Source organism: Staurois parvus, unplaced genomic scaffold (assembly GCF_062004578.1).
Source record: "Staurois parvus isolate SC_StPar_1 unplaced genomic scaffold, SC_StPar_1.0 ptg000096l, whole genome shotgun sequence".
Taxonomy (NCBI): Eukaryota; Metazoa; Chordata; class Amphibia; order Anura; family Ranidae; genus Staurois; species Staurois parvus.
In genome coordinates this window covers 14493809-14518562 of record NW_028317892.1, presented here as the reverse complement: position 1 = coordinate 14518562, position 24754 = coordinate 14493809, and the positions used below count along the sequence as shown (strand labels likewise).

The 24754-nt window shown below is 44.2% G+C and overlaps 1 protein-coding gene across 3 annotated transcripts in view; it reads right to left on the bottom strand.

The window, feature by feature from the left end:
* PALM2AKAP2 (PALM2 and AKAP2 fusion) overlaps positions 1–24754 on the bottom strand; it is a 459422-nt gene that overhangs the window by 194212 nt on the left and 240456 nt on the right. For all 3 annotated transcript variants that reach the window (XM_089670918.1, XM_089670919.1, XM_089670920.1), the window contains one exon: positions 1593–1669. In XM_089670918.1, coding sequence (XP_089527044.1) covers positions 1593–1669 — 77 coding nt within the window. The remainder of the gene's footprint in view (positions 1–1592; positions 1670–24754) is intronic.

Genomic DNA, 24754 nt, shown 5'->3' with positions numbered 1-24754 from the left:
CCCACTGTAGTATCCTGCCCCCCCACTGTAGTGTACTCTGCACCTCCCCCATAGCAGTGTCCCCTGCACCCCCCCTCCACAGTAGTGTCCTGTGACCCCCAATCCCTAAATTAGTGCCCTCTGACTCCCATAGCAGTTTCCTTTGCACCCCACCACCCTACCTTACAATAGGTGTATGGCACTTCACTTCACTTGTCAACTTGTGTTTAGAAGAAAAAGAAGTCCTCTCAGAGGATCCTCTTGCACAGAACAGGGTAGATTTACTTTCACACCTTGGGATGTCCGACTGTGGCCCTCCAGCTGTTGCGTAACTACATATCCCATGAGGTATTGCAAGGCTGATAGTTACAAGCATGACTCCCAAAGGTAGATGGATGATGGGACTTGTAGTTCCTCAACAGCTGGAGAGATGCAGTTTAACACCTGTGTGGGCATGTTCTTGGACAGTGGTCTCCAAACTGAGGCCCAGGAGCTGGATGTGGCCCTATGCTTGCTTTTATCTGGTCCTTGGGCACTATTTCATCTACAGATACCAACATTCAAACATTATTCCCCCCACTGACACCAATAAAGGGGCACAATTTGTCCCAATTATACCAACAATCAGGCCCAATGACACCAATGATGAGGCACAATTCCTACCAATGACACCAAAGATGGGGCACACTTCCTCCCAATGACACCATCAATACAGCCCAATGACACCAATGATGGAGCACAATTCCTCTCAATGACACCAATGATGCGGCACAATTCCTCCCAATGACACCAACGATGGGGCACAATTCCTCCCAATGACACCAACAATGCAGCCCAATGACACCAGCAATGGGTCACAAATCCTCCCAATGACACCAATGATGAGGTGATATTCCTCCCACTGACATCAAAGATGGGCCATAGTCTATTCCCACTGATGTCAGGACCTTTTCTTCTCCCAATAGCCAAAGTCTGGCCCCCCTAAAGTCCAAAGAACAGTAAATTGGCCCTTTGTTTAGAAAGTTTGGATACCCCTATTGTTCGACAATCAACATCTGCCTTGACATTCTGTGGTGACTGGATTATGGTGATTGAGTTACCTGTCTGCCTATAAATGCTGGGGTATGTTCCTGATACCCATTACAATTGTGGAGACTGCAGCAAAATGTCGTCAGCATTGCATAACAAGTCCAGTTGAAGGTGACTAACCAGTGCTACTTATACCATGACCTCAATAAATTAAAATCCTTATAGACAAATAGTGCTTTCCTTTTCATTTGCACAAGAAACATTCGGTGATTCTCAACATTGTTTTTAGCATCAATAAAATCTCTTTGAAGACCCCAAGTCAAGGATTCATACAACTGTATAAGCAATACTTCAATTGGTTGTATTATCTCCTGGTATTTCATAGGGTATGGACAGGTTTACAGCATATCTTACTAAAAGCAGGGTGAGCCTACTGAATAACAATAGGTTGAAGGCGGACAGAAAAGAGGGGGTTGCAAAAACTATATGAAACAGAACTGAAATTGGCACACTTGTCTATCTACTAACAATCCATCTTTCATGTTTTGTTTAAACAAGCCATCCCACAATGAGTGTAAACTTACTGTTAATTGCACACTACTTGTCTCTTGTTCTTCAGGTTCTTCAGCATCTCTGAATTGCACAATTTGTCTCTTTGAGCCTAGAAGTAAAAACAATCATGTTTATAAAATGTTGGGCCTACTGGAAAACCTCTGCAAAATTAAAATGTAAATACAAACTATCAGATCAAATAATACCTGTATACCTCCAGGCCAAATAGTATACATGAGTTATGGATATAGATGATATTCTGAACAGGAGAAGCCCTGATCTTACTAGGCTTAAAGTGGTTGTAAACCCTTCCATATACCTGGAGTGACTGGCCTCAGGTGATACACAGAGATGAAACAAATCCTCCTACATAAGTTGTACCTGCCTATCTGCCCTCTTCTCTTCAGCCATTCAAAGTGCTGAATTCATAAGGCTTGTAGAGCTGTCAAAAAAGGGGGTGTAGAGCAGAAATTACACTCTGCAGAGCTCAGTGAGGAGAGCTCCGAGAGCTGATTGGAGGGAAGAGACACCCCCCCCTCCCTCCATACAGCTTACAGAAACAGAGCTAAGGCTGTCAATCTGCTGGAGCTTCCTTCCCTGTCACCATTTTTCTCTTGGTGTCAGGAAAACTTGTAGCAGAGGAACAAAGCAGCAGACAGATTTACACTTAGTGCTCTGGACTGAGTACACACTATAGAGGGATATGCTTTGCTCACATTTCATGTCTGAGGTTTACAACCACTTTAAGAACCCTTCAGATGGGGGCCTTGAAAAGGCAAATGACAGGTTTCTGCTCTGCTGCTGTAGAGCAGACACAGACACTGCCCGCTGATTTAAATGGAATGGTCAGATGGAAACGGAACACCTGTCCGTTTCCACCTGATTGTCATCCAATCCACTGGAAGGATGGGGAATAGATCCCCATTGGTGTACAGGATTGTCTGCTGACACCTACTGGTCCACAGAAGTCTATGGATGGACTGATCGTGCCCACCTGAAAAAAAAAAAAGACGGACCCCATCGGTCTGCTCATGTGAAAGGGGCCTAAGGAAAAGATTGCAGTCTCCTTGTTAGAAGAATTGCTTTGTGTGTTTCATTAAAAATGCTACCATTAAACAAGTTAATATAAAATATATTATTAATAATATACTAGGGACACTCTATGTGTGCATAGTATCTCTATTATTGTTCATCTCATTATGGATTCTGTAAAGCAAGCTGCTTGTTTTAAATATCATTGGTTGGCATCAAGCTGGCCTCTAGGACTCCCTCTTTACTTATGAATAGGCCATCCAGTAATTTGCACCCATAGGGGAAAACACAGAGGTAGAAAATATAATGCATTCCATGTATGCATTCCCCTAAAAAAAATGTAATAAATAAAGCTTACAAAGCCATTCTATATGTTCCAAATATATAAAATACCCAGATTAGTTTACACATCATCTTTTAATTATTTTAAACAGCAGCAGTACACTTTGGAGATGTGGAAAGTACCCGTAGAGGGTAAACATACCATCTATCGAGAAAACTTTATTAGAGTCTAAGAGGCAGATTTAAAAGGGTTTTAGAATCTGCACACAATACATTGTGTGAATATGCACTTTCATTATCCAATCACGTGCAGATAAAATAAGTGAATGGTGATTTACTTTTCACATGATTGGATACGAGAAGTAACTTGTCTCACAATTTATTGTATGAACATTCTCAATTCTATTTGAATTTTCTATTTATACATGTACCATAAAGTAGCACTATAGGTGTATGTTTTTTTTTCCATTTTGGATAGATCAAGGGAAGGTTATAACCCCTGTCAGATTTTTTGGCCATCTATGTCCCATTATGGAGATTTCCCTTCACTACCAGTCCCATAGCCAAACAGGAAGTGAGAGGAAATCCCTGAAAATTAAAGGAATTTCTTGGGGACCCCCAGGTCACCAGAACCAGATTTCCCCTCTACTACTCTTTTAATGACAACCCAAAATGAATTTTTTTCTTTGGCTTTCCCTTTTAATGATAATGGTAAACAGGACATATGGAGAGGGGTAATCTCCTTAACGGGGGCACAGACAGCAATAAAAGCAAACAGGTGTTTTAATCCATCTCCACTCTATCCAAAACTTTAAGTTCAAGATCTCATAAACTACCACAAAACAAAACCCCTGGTCCAATATGGGTCAATTTTGTTTCTCAGGCAAAATTTATTTTCCTGTCCCGGCAAGGCAGTCAGATTGTTTTCCTAGACCTTTACATTACTTGTTATAATTACTTAGTTGTCATAACTTCACATTTTACTTGTATATTGACCCCTGATATACTGTATGTATACATATCATTACATAACTTTTAAGTCCTCTTTTTTAATGATATAAACCAGTCTTTCTACCCTTATCCCTTTCCCTCCAACAGTATGCAGATACAGTATGTGGCCTCATGGAAATGGGTCTGTAACTGTGAGGCCACATGTATAAGTACCAGTCTTTGTGCCAGGAGTGTGACACTCAGCTTGCTCCCAGTACAGGGACCAGGCTCTCACCTGAGAGCCCCAGGTCCCATACTAACAATTGGGATGCAGGACTCCTGATTCCCGATCAATTGATTGCTGTGATAGCCTCTTGTTGGCTATCACACTGATCAGTCACCCACGTTTTCCTTCTCTTCTGAATGGGAAGAAAGATACATTGTGTACAAACATGATACAACATGAAATATATTGTATCTTTCTCTCATTGCAGGGGAGAAAGATGTTAAATAAACATAAGTGTGTAAAAAAATAATAAAAAAACAAAAATCAAGAAAACAATTGTGTTAGGATCAAGGTGAGGTTCGGGGTCAAAGGTCATGGTCAGTATATTTTGGGTAAGTTAAAAAACAACAACATTTTTTAACCACTTGAACACCGCAATATGTCCATTTACATTGGCACTTCAAGCGATTATACCAGGATAATACCTGCATCTACACCCATCATCCTGGTATTGTTTCTTTCAGCCAATGGGCAGCTTTTATGTAAAAGCAATTCTAGCAGCTAATTAGCTGCTCGATTGCTTTTACAGGCAGTCGGAGGGGTCAACCCCTCACCCACCAAAGCCTTCCAGTGCCACTCCAGGCACTACCATCCCACCGACCAGCCTGGACTGAAGATGGCGGTTCTGTCAGCTTGCCAAAGAGCATATTGGGGACATTCAGGTCTCTATGGTATAGGACAGTGGTCGGCAAGCCGCGGCTCGCGAGCCACATGCGGCTCTTTACGCGCTTTAATGCGGCTCTTGTGTGCCAAGCGCCCGCTCCCCTCCCTCCTCTCGGGCGGCAGGGACTCTGCAGCGTGATCCAAAAAAAAAACAGCCAGGGCAGCGCGCTCAAATGCAATGATTGGCCAGTCTCGCTGCCACTCACATCCTGATAGCCAGTGATTGGCTGTCAGGATGTGTGTAGGTGGGGCAGCGTGACGAACGTGAGAGGAGCTAGGCTCCTCTCACAGTCCGCCCTGAAGACCGGAACAGCGCGGGAACACGGCGAGAGGAACGCGCGGAGCAAAGGTAAGTGAATTGACACAGGGGGGACTTGGCTTACTACTTGCTACTTACTTACTACTACTATATGAGGGATGAATTAATATGGGGGATGAATTACTATAGGGGGGATGAATTACTATATGGGGGGATGAATTACTATGGGGGATGAATTACTATAGGGGGGATGAATTACTATATGGGGGATGAATTACTATAGGGGGGATGAATTACTATGGGGGATGAATTACTATATGGGGGATGAATTACTATATGGGGGATGAATTACTATGGGGGATGAATTACTATGGGGGATGAATTACTATATGGGGGGATGAATTACTATGGGGGATGAATTACTATGGGGGATGAATTACTATGGGGGATGAATTACTATGGGGGATGAATTACTATATGGGGGATGAATTACTATGGGGGATGAATTACTATATGGGGGATGAATTACTATGGGGGATGAATTACTATGGGGGATGAATTACTATAAAAACTTATTGAAACTAAAAACAGTGTACCATCCTATGTATTTTCAGTTTTAAAAATGTGGCTCTCAAAATAAATTTCAATCGTGGTTTTGGCAAGATTTGGCTCAGTTGAAAAAAAAGGTTGCCCACCACTGGTATAGGAAACCAGAAGCAGGATTTTGTTGTTTCTTTTTTCACCAGATGTCAACAAAGCCATTTTTGGCTTGGGAAAGCATTTGATCACACGGATCTTGGTGTGATCAGATGCTTTTAAGATAAGATTAAACATATAGGGGTTTATTTACTAAAGCTGGAGAGTCCAAAATCAGACTCCCTTCTGCATAGAAGGATCCCACCTGGTTCCCATGGCAAGCGTGTCCCTTCTTTCATCCCTTCTTCTGGGGGGAGGTGCTGCCCCCCTGAAAACTGCCACCCTAGGCAAGTGCCTTGTTTGCCTTGTGGTAAATATTCCCCTGCTTGTATCATATTTTTTGTTTCCCTTTTCATACATCTCAAGCTTCTGAAGCTTCTTTTTGCTTTGAGTGGGCCAACATCATTTCCTGTTAACCAGTATTCCCAAGACTTCCAACAGCCTGTTTTCTTACTGTACATTCCATGTAATGTATAGGAGTGCTTTCATTAGTATGGCCCGAGCGTGCTGGTGTGTGATGTGCACACATGCTGCAATGCGTTATTAAAATGCTTGACTTTCCCCCCTTCTTTGATTCTTCATGCACACTGGATGTTTTTTTTCAGCTGCTCCATGGGGCATCTGGCATTTTTTCCCCTCCAGATGCCCATGCACACATAGGCTTTTAGAGGAGTTTGTAGGCAGGAAAGAAAAAACCACTGGCAGCGCGTCCAGGAACAGCGGCATTTTGGCAGAAAACGTTTGATGCGTGTAAATGAGTGTAAACACGCTTAAACGCACGCTAATGCTAGGCACGTTTAGTACTTGAGTTTAAATTCATTTTATTGGCCAGAATAAATTATTATTCTTGCCAATGAAATGAATTAACGCCCAAACACTTGATGCGGTTAAAGACAGTTAACACTTTTACAATCATCAAGTGTTATTTTTTCACAAAATGCTGCTGCTACGAAGAAAGACATTTATGAGAGACAGAGGAATGTCCAGTGTGCACGAAGCCTAAAACTTGATTTATACACTTCATTTAACCGTATGTGCAGCAGCTTGTTGCAGTGCGTTATAACATGTGGAAGGGGCTGCATGACGATACAACATGTCCTATTCGTCCCATGTCCTAACACACAATAGCACATAAGGGAAATTGTCTTTTCTGTTTGTTAGGACAACTTTAGTCTGGTGTGAGTTGACCCTTATGGACCAGAGCAATTTTTTTCTGTTATGAGAATATTGATGCAACAATTTTTTTGTCTACTTTTTTTAAGACAAGCAAGACTTTGTTTTTTCAGGACAAACAGTTAGTGAAAACATCTAGCAAAATTATTTTATTTTCTTTGCAATCTATAGACAAAAAAGTAACATGTCTAAAAATATTATCTTTTATCTACTTTGTGTTTGTTTTGGGACAACTAATGTCACTGTAAATAAAAAGTATACATTTTATGAATTGGTGCCATTATAATGATGCTGAAATTACAATTTTGGTGCAAAGAATTGCAATTTTGCATGTTTTCAAAGTGACACCAAATATATTAAACTCACAGTTTATTTAATAATGGTTAAAATATATAACTAAGAAATAGAAAATAAGGGAAAAATAATAGCAGAGAAGGGGAAGAAAAATAAAAGAGAAGGGGAAGAAATAATTAATTAGGAATAATTAATTCCTAATTAGGAACACAAATCACAGGACACATAATTGATCTGAAGATGAATAAAATAGAAATAATGCATTGTAACATGATTTTGATATTTTGTATTTATGAATGATTCTTCTAAACAATGTTCCAAACACTTTTCAGAAACTCTTTCTTACACAGCAGTGGCTGCCATGATGTAGAGTACATCTCGGCAGTCATTGTGACCACTGTGATTAGTCAGTAATTGTGGCAGGGAACGTGACAGCAGGATGAAAGGGCCAGGGTGCATGATATACTTTATATCTTGTGTACTTCAGTACTTTTTTTAGGCTGTATGTTGCATCCCTTAGTCCACAGCCGAAGATGTCGGCTCAGTCATGTGATCAGCTGTGTCCAATCACAGCTGAACACATGTAAACAGGGAAATGCCGGTTATCGGCATTTCTCTCCTCTCGAGCTGTCACGCTGACAGCTCGAGAGGAGAGGAGAGCTGGTAATCGGCTTTCCACGGAGGGGACATGTACACTGATCATCAGGGCACTGATGATCAGTGTGCCCTGATGATCAGTGTAGCCCCAGCAGTGCCACCTGTCAGCGTCCATCAGTGCCCCGTGTCAGTGCTCATTAGTGCCTCGTGCCAGTGCCCATCAGTGCCACATATCAGTGCCTACCAGTGCACATCAATGCCACATATCAGTGCCCATCTGAGCTGGCTTTCAGTGTCACCCATCAGTGCCAGTCAGTGCCACCTGTCAATGCCAATCAGTGCCACCTATCAGTGCTGCCAATCAGTGCCACCTATCAGTGCCAGTCAGTGGCGCCTATCAGTGCCAGCAAGTGCTGCCTATCAGTGCGCATCAATACCGCCTAACAGTGCTGGTCAGTGCCACCTAACAGTGCCAGTCAGTGCCGCCTATTAGTGCCAGTCAGTGCCGCCTATCAGTGCTGCCTATCAGTGCCATATTAGTGCTGCCTTTCAATGCCCATCAGTGATGCCTGTCAATGCCCATCAGTGCCACCTACCAGTGCCTCCTCATCAGTGCCCATCAGTGCCACCTATCAGTGTCCATCAGTGCAGCCTATCAGTGCCCATCAGCGCAGCCTCATTAGCGCACATCAGTGAGGGAGAAAAATCACTTATTTACAAAATTCTATAACAAAAACTAAGAAAAAACATTTTTTTTTCAAAATTTTCAGTGGTTTTTGGTTTGTTTAAGAAAAAATTAAAAACCCAAAGGTGATTAAATACCACCAAAATAAAGCTCTATCTGTCACAAAAAAATGCAAAAAATTTAATATGGGTACAGTGTTGCATGACCGCGCAATTGTCATTCAAAATGCAACAGCGCTGAAAGCTGGAAATTGGCCTGGGCAGGAAGGGGGTATAAGTGCCCAGTAGGCTAGAGGTTAAATACCTGAGGGGTGTCCAAGTCCTGCATGTGAAGTTTGCATCTCTGTACAAAAAAGTGCTACAGGACCACTGACATTTACAAAGGGAAAAACTGTTTAAAATTGCCGGCAAAATATATTTCATTACTGGCTTATTTAAAAAAAAAAAAAAACAGCACATACAACCCTCAAAGGGTCTGCTATGTATTTTGGAGGACCTTTGGAGCTTTGAACTTTGGACCTTTTGGCCCCTGAGACAGAACATCTGGATGATCTGGGAGAGCCAAGTCCACCAGGAATGAGAATCATGTCCTCTGAAACATTCTCCATCTCTCTCTGTTCTCTGTAAAGAGGCTCCCTGTTCATTCACAAAATAAAGCATGGGTTTTCTATGCTTCATTTATGAATGAACACATTAGTTATCTGTACAGAGATAGGAGTAGAAGCCTGAAACACAGTGCATGGGGAGGGGGTGGCTGAGGGACACAGAGGCATCAGAGTTGCAAAGGAAGGGGTTTGTGGAAAGGCAAGGGAATGGTCGGAGTGGCGGGACAGGAGGGAACCCTGAAACAGATCCTCCTATGGCTGTGACCAGCAGCGTATGAAACTGTCTGCACCATAAAGCTACCCTCTGTACAGGATGGCCATTGATACCCTCTTGTCAGTGGCCTTACCTGTGGTGTACAATGCATAAAATGCATTTTCCATGTAGCCACCAAACCACCATATTATACCATATTGCACTATGTTAAGGGTACCACTGTTGTATAAATGTTAGAAAATGTTATGTGTCAGTCCAATGTAGTCTTGGAAATAAACATTATATCCAGAAAATAACTGTTTATATATTTTTATTTGTGTCTAAAAAAACTATATGATTTAAAAACCAATATTCTAATCTTCTCTTCCAAATGCAGCAGAGATAAAGATGAAGAGCAAAAACTGTAATCTGTCACTTTGAAAGTGACCTGAAATCTCAGCCACAGCTAAAGGAGAAAATGAGGGATGCCATACAATTGAGTACAGGTTGTTTAAAATAAAATAACCCAACCTGGAAACTTTTAAAGAATATGCTTCAGTTATGTGCAAAGCACTCACTAAGGCTTTTAAACAATCAGCTGCCTAGAAAATCACATCAGCAGTTGTGGGCAGAGCTTTTGATGTGCTCCAGCTTCCAGCTTTTGTCAACATTGTGCTGATTTTTCGTTTTCATTTGAGCTGCTTTTTAATTATGCTACTGGAATAGCAGAACAGGACAAACAATATGTGAGCAAAGAGGAAAGGCCAAACATCATACCTGATATAAGCATTTATTTTAGAAGGACACATATTGTGAAAAGTAACAGTCCACTTTTGAAAAACATAAGAGTTACATATGTAATTTGCATATCTACAGTATACAGACACAATTTTAAATATACTAATTTTTTTTTTTCAATTCTGTCTATTAAAGAATACCTTAAATTACCTTGCAAACAGTTCTAGATTTGTATTCTTGTAATTGATATCAGGAGTGTTTTACAAAAGACCCTCCATCCTGTTTGGATGCTTAGGACCCGAGCACATGGACGTTTTTAGATCCTGTTTCCATAGGCGTGAAATCCCCAGTGCCTGGGGAACTGCAGGTGCTGAGTACAACTTCTAATTTGGGGAAATAAGGTGTACGCACATGCGTAGCACTGATGCAGACGTAATTTAGAAAAGTGCGGCCACATACAGCAGGTGCTAATAAACATCCATGTGCATGATGCTTGTGTCAGGTTATGGACATTGAAGTATTTACATATTCTTAACAAGCAGTAGATGTGCTTCAAATCAAGCCTCCACTGACTTTTGTGGCTGCAGGAACTGTGGAGCAATTCCTTCTCAAATCTGTCAGCAGAAACGCTAAATTATTTTTTTTTCAACAGCTCAGCTCCCTCCCTCCAAGTGTAACTGCTCTGTTTTTACATTAGAGATTGGGTGGCTAGAAGGCTGCCAAGTAACTACTGGGAGAGGGGAGCAGGGTAAGCTGAACTGCTGAGTAAATTGACTTTAGTGCTTCTGCTGTGAACTTTGAGTGAATTGCTTCACACTGGCTGTAGCCACATAGGTTAGTGAGGTTACTGTTTTTAAAACAAAATTTCTTCTTGTTAAGAATATGTAAACATTTGAATGTTTATAGCTCGGGCAGGGTTTTAACATGTTCTTATTGCAGCTTACTAAAGATAGTATTGCTTGATGAAATAAACCTGTGTCGACATAATAAATGCTGGCCTGTCCTTCTGAAAATGCTAGGTGCTTAGCTGTCATGCCTATCCTATAGCTTCAAAACTGAATTCTAAGTTACTGACTTAGAACAAATATTGAGATCAGGAGTTCTGACTACCCTTGATCATCTTTTGATTATGTTTGTTCCAAGTCACTGATTTAGAGAGTATTAAAACCAGGGGCAGCCAGGCAAATTATATTGTGGAAGGAGGTCAGCAATAACATTTCCAAATGTTTGCCTTAAAGGGTAAACCTCAAATCTCTACTCAGAAAACTGGAACAATTTTGCTATTATTGACAAATGTATTTTTGCTAATTCTTGTTCTTTGGTATTCATCTGCATACCCACTGACTTTTTATACCTATCTATATTTACAATTTAAAGTGGAACTTCACTCTCTCAATCAACATTGACTTTTTTTAATCCTTATGCTGCCATATTTTGTAAATAGATAGGAAAGTATATCATATTTACTTGTTTTAAACTTTTTTTTAACATTTCTTCAGTTACTTCCTGGTTTCATGTAAATAATGTCATACATCCCAGGAGTCTTCAGGAGGGAAAGGAGGGATCTCAGCTCAGCCAATGACTGAGATAAGGACAAATGGATTCCAGGAAGTCAATGCTACATGAGTCATCTGCCCTTACTCAAGATGGCCACTGCCAGAAATGCTAGGGGGCGTTTTTAAAAATATTTTTCTCAGCAAAATAAAGCATGGAGATATGGATGGATGGGTGTCTTTGTTTTTAATATTAACAATGACAGCATTTAGCAAGAAACAGCATTTTTGGTTTGTGAATGCAGTGCACTTCCACTTTAAGCACAAATCTATTGCTCATTAAAGGCTCATTCAGACGGGCGTTTACACGCATCCAGTGTGCTGAGCTACTTTGTCTGCATCTGCCTCATACAAGTGGATACAGATGCAGTGGTTGCATGGTCACTGCAACATGCCAAAATTTGACATGCGTGCAGGATCAAGTGCACAGATCTGAGCACAGACAGGGTAAGTTCGAACCTGTGCCTCTGCTACTGCACTTAGCCACTGTGCCTGCATCCACTTGGACAGGCTGCCTGTGCACAGCTCCAAGGCATGCTGACACAGAAAACAGTAAATATCTGGCTCAGCATGGAGTATGGTTGTCAGCTTCAGTCTGAATGAGCCCTAAAGCTGGGTACGCACGTACAGAAAGTCAGATGGTTCAGCAGGAACCAGCCGACTTTCGGTAAGTGTTCACCACTGTTTGTTCAACAGATGGCAATTTAATGACCAACTTCTGTTGAACGGTAATGCTGGAAACCAGCATTCGATCAGTGTTTGCACCAATGGTTGCAGCGCTGATCTGTGTATTCTGATAGGGTGGGGGAGTCCCAGCTGTCAGAATGCAAAGATATGATGAATGAGATCCCTGCATCAACATTGCTTATACTGATTCAGGGATCTGTGAGTTTTTTTCACTCAACCCAGTGGTTGAACAGAAAAAATCTCAGTATGTATGCCCCACTTAAGTGTTATTAGATTTTAATTGGTAATACACTCTCCTAATCATACATGATACGGAAACATTTGTCATCTGAGATACAGAGACTTTCCTTTTTAGTACCTGCTCAATTGTGTAGCTCAGAACTTCCATCCATATGTTATAGTTAAAGTGTCGCTAAATCCACATCATAAAAACCTATCAATAAATGCTGTATGACATGCTGTTCATACTTACTCAGTCACTATGAGATTTGTTTTATGTATTCTGCAAAAACCTGGTTAATCCTGCTACTCTCTATCTCCACCTTCTGTTCATGTCCCCAATTCAGCTAGGGATTTTGCAGCTGTAGAGGCAACTCTGCGCATGCTCAGTTTTCAGTGGTTTTCTATGCTGAGCATTTCCTCCCTATCACATCTGAGCAGCCCATTTGACTATAGAGTCACACATGTGTGCATATACACAGTGATAAATGACAGCTCACTCCCTCTGTCCTCCTTCATGCCCACTAATCAGCTAAACACATTGGGGGTGGGATATTGCATGTAGATTAATTATTCTATGACACAGGCTGGAGGGGTGAGACTGGCAGAAATCCATCCACACTATGTTATTTCCAAAAAATAAAAACAATTTGATTTCAAATATATATTTGAATGCTAATTTATAACAGCTTATTGATATTATTTATTTATTTTTACTCTGTATCCCAAAGGCTGTTTCTTTTTTTTTTTTTATTTGAACATGTGACTACTATTTTAAACATGTGACTAGCAGCAGAGGTCTAGAAGCTCCTCCTGCTTATGTTTCCCTGCAGACAGGCTGGGAAAGAGCTGGGTCATGTGACAGCTGTATATAGATTAGGGAAAATGTACTTAAATGCTTTTTTATTAGAATAATTACAGTGCACATACAGAAATAGAAGGGATAATGGGACATTTTTACACAACTCACTTCCTCTGCCAGCTTTTGTGTGCTAACGCAGGGAACCTGGGACATGTGCAGGACAGGGCACATGTTGGGGGTTGCCCAGGGTTCCAATGCCGCAGGTTCCTGCATTTTTTTCAATTTCTCTGGTGCTTTGGGAGGCTTCTGTCTCTGCCCCTGCCTGTCAGAACTGTGTAGCACTGAGCCGAATGAGGTACCCTGAAATGCCTCCTCGGCTCTGTGCTACACAGGTGGAGGTGGTGTTAGGAATCCGGGTATGACCAGAAATGTGTGGGAACACAGGTGTAGTCAGGGCTGGAGAGGTAGATTGGTCAGGCAGGCCATTTGGAACTGTTAAGCACCGCCTGGTGGCGTCTCTAGCAGCCCACAGCACGGGGTTCCTCAGGGCGTGGGGTCTAAGTCCCAATCTGCTTATTCACCAGGGCCCCTGATGGTGAGGATGGACTTGGAGCAGACTGAGACCAGGTCGCGACCCCTGAGTACGTTCGGCAACGGTAAAAAGCGTCGTCAGAGGTGTGCAGGGAAAGGAGCCTGACGTGAAGAGGCTGGCAGACCTGGTAACAGGGACAGATCTGTGCGGGATGGATGGCTGGATCATCTGGGTAGTGTAAGGCGTAGTCAAGCAGGCCAGGTCAGCAACGTGCGGGCAGCGAGGTACCCAAGGAGCAGGCAGAGAATGGTCAGGGTGACAAGCCAGGTTCTGTAACTCAAGGGCAGCGGGGTACAGAGGATCAGGCAGAAGGATGGTCAGGCAAGCCAGGGGTTAAACAGGAGACAGTCAGCAGGGTCAGGAACAATGCAGAGGTCGGCAACAGAAGATTCACAGGATACCAGGTACAGGGGCTCATGGGAAACAAACACCAAGGCACTGATTGCAGGCCTGGTTCTGCTTAAATAGACCTCCTGCAATCAGCCTCAGGTGATGGTTTGATTGCAGGAGTGAGACCCTGGCTGCTGAAAGCACCCTCTGGTAGGAGCTGGTACTGAAGCCCACAGAGCAAGTGAGCCACAGCACCACCAGTGGTGAGTACATTTCTGACAGGTGGAGACAGCACTGTGTTAAAAAAGAAAAAAAGCCTACTCACTATTCTCACATCTAACTGCAGTGCCGACTGCACCACCTGTGAAGCCTTTGTGAAGATGTGTGAACGCGGTGGAGGGAAGACGGGAAGTAGGTTGCCAGATGGTTTTGCAAAGAGGTGGCTGTAGGGAGGTTGGAGGTGTAACTAAGAGGTGTCAGCTGGGGGTGGAGGGATTGGCAAACAGTTGAGAGTTGTGACTGGAAGGGGGGGGGCTGTGCAAAGAGAAAGCTATGAGGAGGTGATGTGCAAAGGTGAAAGCTGGGGGGACAGGGGGCATTTGTGAGCTGAGAGGGGAGGCTGGTTGGGGGAAGGATTTTGTGCAGATGTGAAGACTGTGGAGGAAAAGTGGAGAGGCAGCTATGGGGAGGTTGGGACATTGTGCAGAGGTGATAGGGGGTATAGATGTGAAATATGGGGAGTTGAAGAGGTGATAACTGTGGATTTGAGTCCAGGAATAAAATGTGGAAGGGGGCAGCGATAAATTGTAGTAGGGTGTGAAGTTATGGATGGGGGATGCATAGGTGAGTTGTTGACAGGGGATACAAAAGTAAGTTGTGGAGGGGGGGGTGTTAAAGTGAACTGTAGACAGGAGTGCAGAGTTGACCTGTGTCTGGTTGGAGAAGAGGTGAGCTGTGGTTGGGGGATGAAGAGGTGAGCTGTAGATGGAGGTAGAAGAGGTGAGCTGTGGACAGGGGAAAAGGTAAACCTGGGGATGGGGATAGAAGGGGTGAGCTGTGCAACGGGAGAAGAGGAGGTACGCTGTGAATGGTGGGGGGGGGGGGATAGGCAAGCACTCCTGAGCCCAATGTGTTATGCACTCCTAAGTGTGTTACACATTCCTAAACCTTGCACCTTGTGCAATGCAAAGATTATTTGGCGCCACTTTACTTCTCTTTCCCCGAGGAGCAGCGGTGTTCGGAGCAGGGAGTTGGCCATGGAGGGTGATTTCATGCACCTTCTCTCTGAAAAAAAACCCTGCTAAGCAGTCCCCTAAAAATTTAGCTATTTTCTTCCTGTGCCTAGGCCCTTGAACCTAATAGCTGTATATCTGCAGTGTGAGACAATGACTACACTACTCACTGTTCTCTTTGCTGGAAAGAAAGCTGCAATACAAGGATCCCCATGCTCTGCTTCATTCATTCTGTTGATTTGTTTTTTCTGTATGTCAGGGAGTAGCTCTGACATGAGAGAGCAAAGTTCTGTCTCTACCAATATTGCCATCTACACACAAAGACATGGTGCAGAAAAAGGCATAGTAAGTCTTTAATGGGATAAAGATCAGCTGTAAAGAAACCACTGGCAATACTGGTGACCTGTAGGCAGAGTGCCCTCTGCTTGCCTTTTTTGGGCACATATTCACAGTTCAGATGATTATTAAGTGTCGGTTCCCACTGATGTTGCACAGGAACACAAACCACGTTCCTTTGTGATTCAGTGCAATGCGATTTTCAGCCCATTCATATGAATGGACTGATATCGCAGTGGATCGCATGCACTACTTTTATAAATGCACTGCAGCCAGTTTGCATGGTACTGCAGTACTATGAAGACCGATGCAGGCAAACACACTGAGTTTGCAATCAGCATTTGGGGTGTCTTTCGATTGATACATTGATACCCGCAGCAGTCTGCACACCCAGTATGTTTTGAATGCAGTGTGGGAAGTGTACATGGAACGCAGGTTTTCCACATTGTGTTTTGGTGTGAATGGGCCATAATGTCACAGAGTACACATAGGACAAGTGTAACAACTAGAAGATAGAGATAGGAACAGCAATGCATATACAGTATCTCACAGAAGTGAGTACACCCCTCACATTTTTGTAAATATTTTATTATATTTTTTCATGTGACAACAATGAAGAAATGACACTTTCCTACAATGTAAAGTAGTGAGTGTACAGCTTGTATAACAGTGTAAATTTGCTGTTCCCTCAAAATAACTCAACACACAGCCAATAATGTCTAAACTTCTGGAAACAAAAGTGAGTACACTTCTAAGTGAAAATGTCTAAATTGGGCCCAATTAACCTTTGTCCCTCTCCGGTGTCATGTGACTCGTTAGTGTTACAAGGTCTCAGGTGTGAATGGGGAGCAGGTGTGTTAAATTTGGTGTTATCGCTCTCACTCTCTTATACTGGTCACTGGTAGTTCATCATGGCACCTCATGTCAGAGAACTCTCTAAGGATCTGAAAAAAAGAATTGTTGCTCTACATAAAGATGGCTTAGGCTATAAGAAGATTGCCAAGACCCTGAAACTGAGCTACAGCACGGTGTCCAAGACCATACAGTGGTTTAACAGAGCAGGTTGCACTCACCATGGTTTAACAGGGCAGGTTGCACTCACCATGGTCGACCAAAGAAGTTGAGTGCACATTCTCAGCGTCATATCTAGAGGCTGTCTTTGGGGAATAGACGTATGACTTGAGGGTTAGGGACTAATGTGAATGTACAATATATATGTAAAGCGATGCGTAAATGGACAGCTCTATATAAGTACCTGAAATAAATAAATAATGAGTGCTGCCAGCATTGCTGCAGAGGTTGAAGGGGTGGGGGGTCAGCCTGTCAGTGCTCAGACCATATTCTGCACACTGCATCAAATTGGTCTGCATGGCTGTCATCCCAGAAGGAAGTCTCTTCTAAAGATGATGCACAAGAAAGCCCGCAAACAGTTTGCTGAAGACAAGCAGACTAAGGACATGGATTACTGGAACCATGTCCTGTTACTGATGATACTAAGATAAATTTATTTGGTTCGGATGGTGTCAAGCGTGTGTAGCGGCAACCAGGTGAGGGGTACAAAGACAAGTGTGTCTTGCCTACAGTCAAGCATGGTGGTGGGAGTGTCATGGTCTGGGGATGCATGAGTGTGCCAGCACTGGGGAGCTACAATTCATTGAGGGAACCATGAATGCCAACATGTACTGTGACATACTAAAGCAGAGCAGGATCCCCTCCCTTCGGAGACTGGGCCGCAGGGCAGTATTCCAACATAATAACGACCCAAAACACACCTCCAAGACGACCATTGACTTGCTAAAATAGCTGAGGTTAAAGGTGATGGACTGGCCAAGCATGTTTCCAGACCTAAACCCTATTGAGCATCTATGGAGCAAGGTGGAGGACTCCAGTGGCAAGCTGTGAAGCTCTGGTGAACTCCATGTCCAAGAGGGTTAAGGCAGTGCTGGAAAATAATGGTGGCCACACAAAATATTGACACTTTGGGCCAATCTGGACATTTTCACTTAGGGGTGTACTCACTGTTGTTGCCAATGGTTTAGACATTAATGGCTGTGTGTTGAGTTATTTTGAAGGGACAGCAAATTTACACTGTTATACAAGCTGTACACTCACTACTTTACATTGTAGCAAAGTGTCATTTCTTCAGTGTTGTCACATGAAAAGATAGAATAAAATATTTACAATAATGTGAGGGGTGTACTCACGTCTGTGAGATACTATATGTTTTCTAATGTATTTTCATCCATAAAGAAATAGATAACTGTTTTATTAGTGAGAGCACTGTATATAAATGGTGAACATTGATGGAATTTTATCAATTCACCCAAAATATACACAGATCTTCACAAGCCACTTCTCAAATAAACTTTGATATAAATGAAAAGAGGAATAGGAAAACACAGCTTTCAGGAAATCATGCAGTCCAAAAATTGTCATAAAGGATGTTAATAGGATTGCAAATGACTTGAGCTTTCTTCCAATATTTATTAAAAGTTGACAGTGACTAGTACCAGTATGTAGACTTTACATTTTGTAATGTTCTCTAACAATGTGCGACTGGAAGAAAGTTTATTTTATCCTACTTTGCTTTATCTCCAGCTATAAACAATACATTATAAATCCCCGTGGAAAAAAGGTCACGGCATCTGTTCCTGTTTAAAAGTCCTTTCAGTTGTGCTGTGTGCAGATACTGCAAATGTTTTATGAAGGAAATGGCATTTAAATGATATTTAGGAATTACAAACTGAAAAACTATTTGCTAAGACTTTATAAAGTGCTGGCATTTGCAGGGGTTTATTATGGCTAAATGATCTGCTGGGTCCTTTGTACATATATTTATCTCCTATAACATCTGTGTACTTGCTTAGACTTGATGCATTTGTTCATTGCTTGGTAATGAAGACTGCATTCAAGCTTTATTAAAGTGGTTGTAAATCTCTGACATTAAATATGAACAAAGCATATCCCTCTATAGTGTGTTCTTGTCTCAATCCAGAGAACTAAGTGGCATTTCTTTCTGCTGCCTCATTTTTCTGCTATCTGCACAGTTCACTTCTGACAAATTTTCCTGACACCAAGATAAAAACGGTGACAGGGTAGGGATCTCCAGCACACAGCCTGTGATTGATAGCCTCAACTCTGTTTCTGTGTGCTGTGTTAAGGGGTAGGATGTCCCTTCTGGCCAATCAGCTCTCACTGAGCTCAGCAGAGTGTAACTTGAGCTCCTTCCCCCTACTTTCTGAAAGCTCACACAAGCTGCAAAAATTCTGAACCCTAAATGGATGTAGAGGACAGATGGCCTCAGATAAACAGGTACAACTTATGTGGGAGGATTTGTTTCATCTCTGTGTATCACACGAGGCCAGTCACTTCACTGGGTATAAGTAAGGGTTATAGCTGCATTAAAACCAGTTACAGTTGGACATAAAGTGCTTTTAAACCCAAATCACACAAACTAACATTACACAGACACGCTTACATATTACAGATTGTTTTATAATCCATGTTGTTTACACTTCCTCTTATTCAGGATAGTTTTATTCATATTCCTTAAACCACCTCTGTTGTGTGGTGGCTCCTATTACTAGTGCTGTGTGTATGGGGCCACTGCTGAATGTGTACTCACCCTACGGACACCAACCAGTGCTACATCTAGCCACTCTTTATGCTGCACATGCAGCACAGTGTGGCTGGATCTAAAGGGGTCCTCTGCTGTTCCCACCTACTATTGTTTGATAGTGTGAGGCAAGAGCGGTAAAAAAATTAATCAAACAGCACGTTCACTTTTAAGGATGACCGCAAGTACTCATGGGACTTGTAGTTCAACTGTCAGTGCTTTCTGGAGAGTTTGTGTGTGCGCTTCCCAACCTGAAGTTGCAGAGAGCGCTACACTCTACACACAGAGTGGGAGACCATATAATAAGGCATGAAACCTCTAAACACTGCTTGAATACAAATTTATGACATTGGTGAACACAACAAATATATATACATGCAACCATTCTCTTCTCCAGGATCTAATACTACTCTAAGCTGACATGCACACATAGATTACATTTGTTAATTCTGCTGGCTAAATGAGAGAAATCTAACAGATTCCTCCATCCACGCTAAAGGACAGGAATGGATAAATATCCCCTGCCATCCATTGTATTCTGACTGCTGGTGCTCATGGCATTACCCAAACAGTGTCTGCAGCTAGAGTCACTGTTTGGGTATGCCACAGATTCTAAAAGTGGAAGTAGTAAGGACTACTTGAATCTGACGCAAGGCTTTTATGAATTAGGCTCAGGCTACAGTAAATGGGTCATACTGCCAGAAAAATGATGTTACTGCTTTATTGAATTCCATTGATTATGTATTCCCAATAAAGTTCTGACATATACTGGTGGATAGAACATGGGTTCTCAGACGTGCACTCCTTGCTCACCCCGACTAGGATTGTTACCTTTGAAGCACTTCACTCATCCCATGAGATACCCTTACGAGAACACTTTCGCTACCTTCAGGTTCACCACTTCATCCAAAAATTGCTTAAGCCCCACTCAGCACCCTACCTCTTTTCTGCTTTTGACAGCATTTGTAGGTCACATTCGCGCTCACCGGGTATAATTTCTTTAATATGCTCTTATATCGTTTCCTCTCAGAAGCCTCTGTTACGTTCTTTTCAACAACTTTGAGATCGTGAATTGTGTGTCTCTGAAACCTGAGGACTGGCAGATAATGATCCAAACGGCCTCCAAATGCTCCGGATACGTCACCACTTTGGTAAATGCCTATAAGGTCATGTACCGCTAGTACTACACGCCAGCTCGATTGGGCAAAATCCTACCGCAATATCCATTGACCTGTTTTCCGTGTTACCTCCAGCCGGGGACAATGGCCCACATTTGGTGGTCTTGCCCTAGGGCGATGAGATTGTGGATCCGTGTTTACGCACTCTTCTGGACTATACTTAACTCACACGTAAAAAGCAACCCCTGTGAAGCCTTCCTTTTTACACCAATTGAATCACTATTGCAGACAGAGCGTGAGTTAGCAATGCATCTTTTCAAAGCTACAAAGCTTACCTTAGCGAAAGCTTTGAAAACTCCAGCTCTTAATGTTTAAGCGGTAAAAGATCGCATGAATGATATCATGGTTAACAAGAAATTGACATCTATACTGTCTGATTCTCACGACCGGTTCCTGCATGTTTGGCAACCTTGGATCTCACACATTTATCCCTCACACTTTGACCATGCATTACTAATAGAGATGAGCGAAGAAATGAAAAATTTGATTCGACTGATTCGGCGAATTCGTGGACAATATTCGATTCGAGTCGAATAAATTCGCTGTGAATTTAACTTAAAAAAGGGTGTTTCTAGGCTTCAGAGAGACTTAATATTAGTGCAGAACACTGTACCTTTAATTTAAATGCCCTTGGAGTCTGCTGGGGAAGAGAAATAATACTGTCTGTCAGTATGACATGCAGATGAGTGCCGTCGATCTTAGAATCACTGCACACTTCACTCCTTTGGCCAGTCACGGGGCCAAAACCAGTGTTTGGAGCCACAGTGTGGCGGTGGAGGCAGCAGCAATGGGAGGCCATACAGCAACCTATGACAAAATGGAAACCAGCAGGAGCGTGAGGAGACCTGAAAGTGGCACATGGCAGAGTGGGAGCAATGGGAGGCGGTACAGGGACCCAGGTCACACTGTGGGCCCAGCAGCAGCGTGACCAGGCGGTACGGGGGCCCATGGCCGATATGGGGCTTGGTGGCACCTATGGAAGGCCTGTAATCTGCCAGCGACCTATGACAAAATGGACAACCGCAGGAGTGTGAGGAGATTTCAAAGTGGCACATGGCAGAGTGGAAGCAATGGGAGGCCGTACAGGGACCCAGGTCACACTGTGGGCTCAGCAGCAGCGTGACCAGGAGGTACGGGGGCCCATGGTCGATATGGGGCCTGGCGACACCTATGGAAGGCCGCTAATCTGCCAGCAACCTATGACAAAATGGACAACCGCAGGAGTGTGAGGAGATTTCAAAGAGGTACATGGCAGAGTGGAAGCAATGGGAGGCCGTACAGGGACCCAGGTCACACTGTGGGACCAGCATCAGCGTGAACAGGCGGTACGGTGGCCCATGGCCGATTTGACCTCATTCATCCCATAGTCCTGCCGACTCACGAATAGCGTGGCCTCCTCAAAGGGCCTGAGCAAGCGCAGGTGTCACACATGAGCTGACAATGGCTGACATCTAAGTTACACAGGGAGTACCTTTATCCGCTTTTAACATCAGGAAATCTGTGATGGCCTTTAGCTGTTCGTAAAGGCGGTCTAACATATGTAGGGTTGAATTACACCTTGTTGCAACGTCACAGCATGAGGAGTCGGTACGGGGGCCCATGGCAGATTACATGTCTGGCAGCAGCAATGGGAGGCCCGTAATCTGCCAGCACCCTATGTCAAAAAATTTAACACACCAGCAGTGTGAAGAGACCTGAAAGTGGCACATGGCAGGAGAGTGTGGCGATGGAGACAGCAGCAATGGGAGGCCGTACAGGGACCCATGAGAGACTCTGGACTTGGCAGCAGCATGAGGAGGCGGTATATAGGGGCCCATGGCAGATTAGGGGCCTGGCAGCAGCTATGTGAGGCCCGTAATCTGCCTGCACCCTATGTCAAAAAATTAAACACACCAGCAGTGTGAAGAGACCTGAAAGTGGCACATGGCAGCAGAGTGTGGCGATGGAGACAGCAGCAATGGGAGGCCGTACAGGGACCCATGAGAGACTCTAGACTTGGCAGCAGCATGAGGAGGCGGTATATAGGGGCCCATGGCAGATTAGGGGCCTGGCAGCAGCTATGTGAGGCCCGTAATCTGCCTGCACCCTATGTCAAAAAATTAAACACACCAGCAGTGTGAAGAGACCTGAAAGTGGCACATGGCAGCAGAGTGTGGCGATGGAGACAGCAGCAATGGGAGGCCGTACAGGGACCCATGAGAGACTCTGGACTTGGCAGCAGCATGAGGAGGCGGTATATAGGGGCCCATGGCAGATTAGGGGCCTGGCAGCAGCTATGTGAGGCCCGTAATCTGCCTGCACCCTATGTCAAAAAATTAAACACACCAGCAGTGTGAAGAGACCTGAAAGTGGCACATGGCAGAGTGTGGCGATGGAGACAGCAGCAATGGGAGGCCGTACAGGGACCCATGACAGACTCTAGACTTGGCAGCAGCATGAGGAGGCGGTTTATAGGGGCCCATGGCAGATTAGGGGCCTGGCAGCAGCTATGTGAGGCCCGTAATCTGCCTGCACCCTATGTCAAAAAATTTAACACACCAGCAGTGTGAAGAGACCTGAAAGTGGCACATGGCAGCAGAGTGTGGCGATGGAGACAGCAGCAATGGGAGGCCGTACAGGGACCCATGAGAGACTCTGGACTTGGCAGCAGCATGAGGAGGCGGTATATAGGGGCCCATGGCAGATTAGGGGCCTGGCAGCAGCTATGTGAGGCCCGTTATCTTGCAGCACCCTATGTCAAAAAATTAAACACACCAGCAGTGTGAAGAGACCTGAAAGTGGCACATGGCAGCAGAGTGTGGCGATGGAGACAGCAGCAATGGGAGGCCGTACAGGGACCCATGAGAGACTCTAGACTTGGCAGCAGCATGAGGAGGCGGTATATAGGGGCCCATGGCAGATTAGGGGCCTGGCAGCAGCTATGTGAGGCCCGTAATCTGCCTGCACCCTATGTCAAAAAATTTAACACACCAGCAGTGTGAAGAGACCTGAAAGTGGCACATGGCAGCAGAGTGTGGCGATGGAGACAGCAGCAATGGGAGGCCGTACAGGGACCCATGAGAGACTCTAGACTGGGCAGCAGCATGAGGAGGCGGTATATAGGGGCCCATGGCAGATTAGGGGCCTGGCAGCAGCTATGTGAGGCCCGTAATCTGCCTGCACCCTATGTCAAAAAATTAAACACACCAGCAGTGTGAAGAGACCTGAAAGTGGCACATGGCAGAGTGTGGCGATGGAGACAGCAGCAATGGGAGGCCGTACAGGGACCCATGACAGACTCTAGACTTGGCAGCAGCATGAGGAGGCGGTATATAGGGGCCCATGGCAGATTAGGGGCCTGGCAGCAGCTATGTGAGGCCCGTAATCTGCCTGCACCCTATGTCAAAAAATTTAACACACCAGCAGTGTGAAGAGACCTGAAAGTGGCACATGGCAGCAGAGTGTGGCGATGGAGACAGCAGCAATGGGAGGCCGTACAGGGACCCATGAGAGACTCTAGACTTGGCAGCAGCATGAGGAGGCGGTATATAGGGGCCCATGGCAGATTAGGGGCCTGGCAGCAGCTATGTGAGGCCCGTAATCTGCCTGCACCCTATGTCAAAAAATTAAACACACCAGCAGTGTGAAGAGACCTGAAAGTGGCACATGGCAGCAGAGTGTGGCGATGGAGACAGCAGCAATGGGAGGCCGTACAGGGACCCATGAGAGACTCTAGACTTGGCAGCAGCATGAGGAGGCGGTATATAGGGGCCCATGGCAGATTAGGGGCCTGGCAGCAGCTATGTGAGGCCCGTAATCTGCCTGCACCCTATGTCAAAAAATTAAACACACCAGCAGTGTGAAGAGACCTGAAAGTGGCACATGGCAGAGTGTGGCGATGGAGACAGCAGCAATGGGAGGCCGTACAGGGACCCATGACAGACTCTAGACTTGGCAGCAGCATGAGGAGGCGGTATATAGGGGCCCATGGCAGATTAGGGGCCTGGCAGCAGCTATGTGAGGCCCGTAATCTGCCTGCACCCTATGTCAAAAAATTAAACACACCAGCAGTGTGAAGAGACCTGAAAGTGGCACATGGCAGCAGAGTGTGGCGATGGAGACAGCAGCAATGGGAGGCCGTACAGGGACCCATGAGAGACTCTAGACTTGGCAGCAGCATGAGGAGGCGGTATATAGGGGCCCATGGCAGATTAGGGGCCTGGCAGCAGCTATGTGAG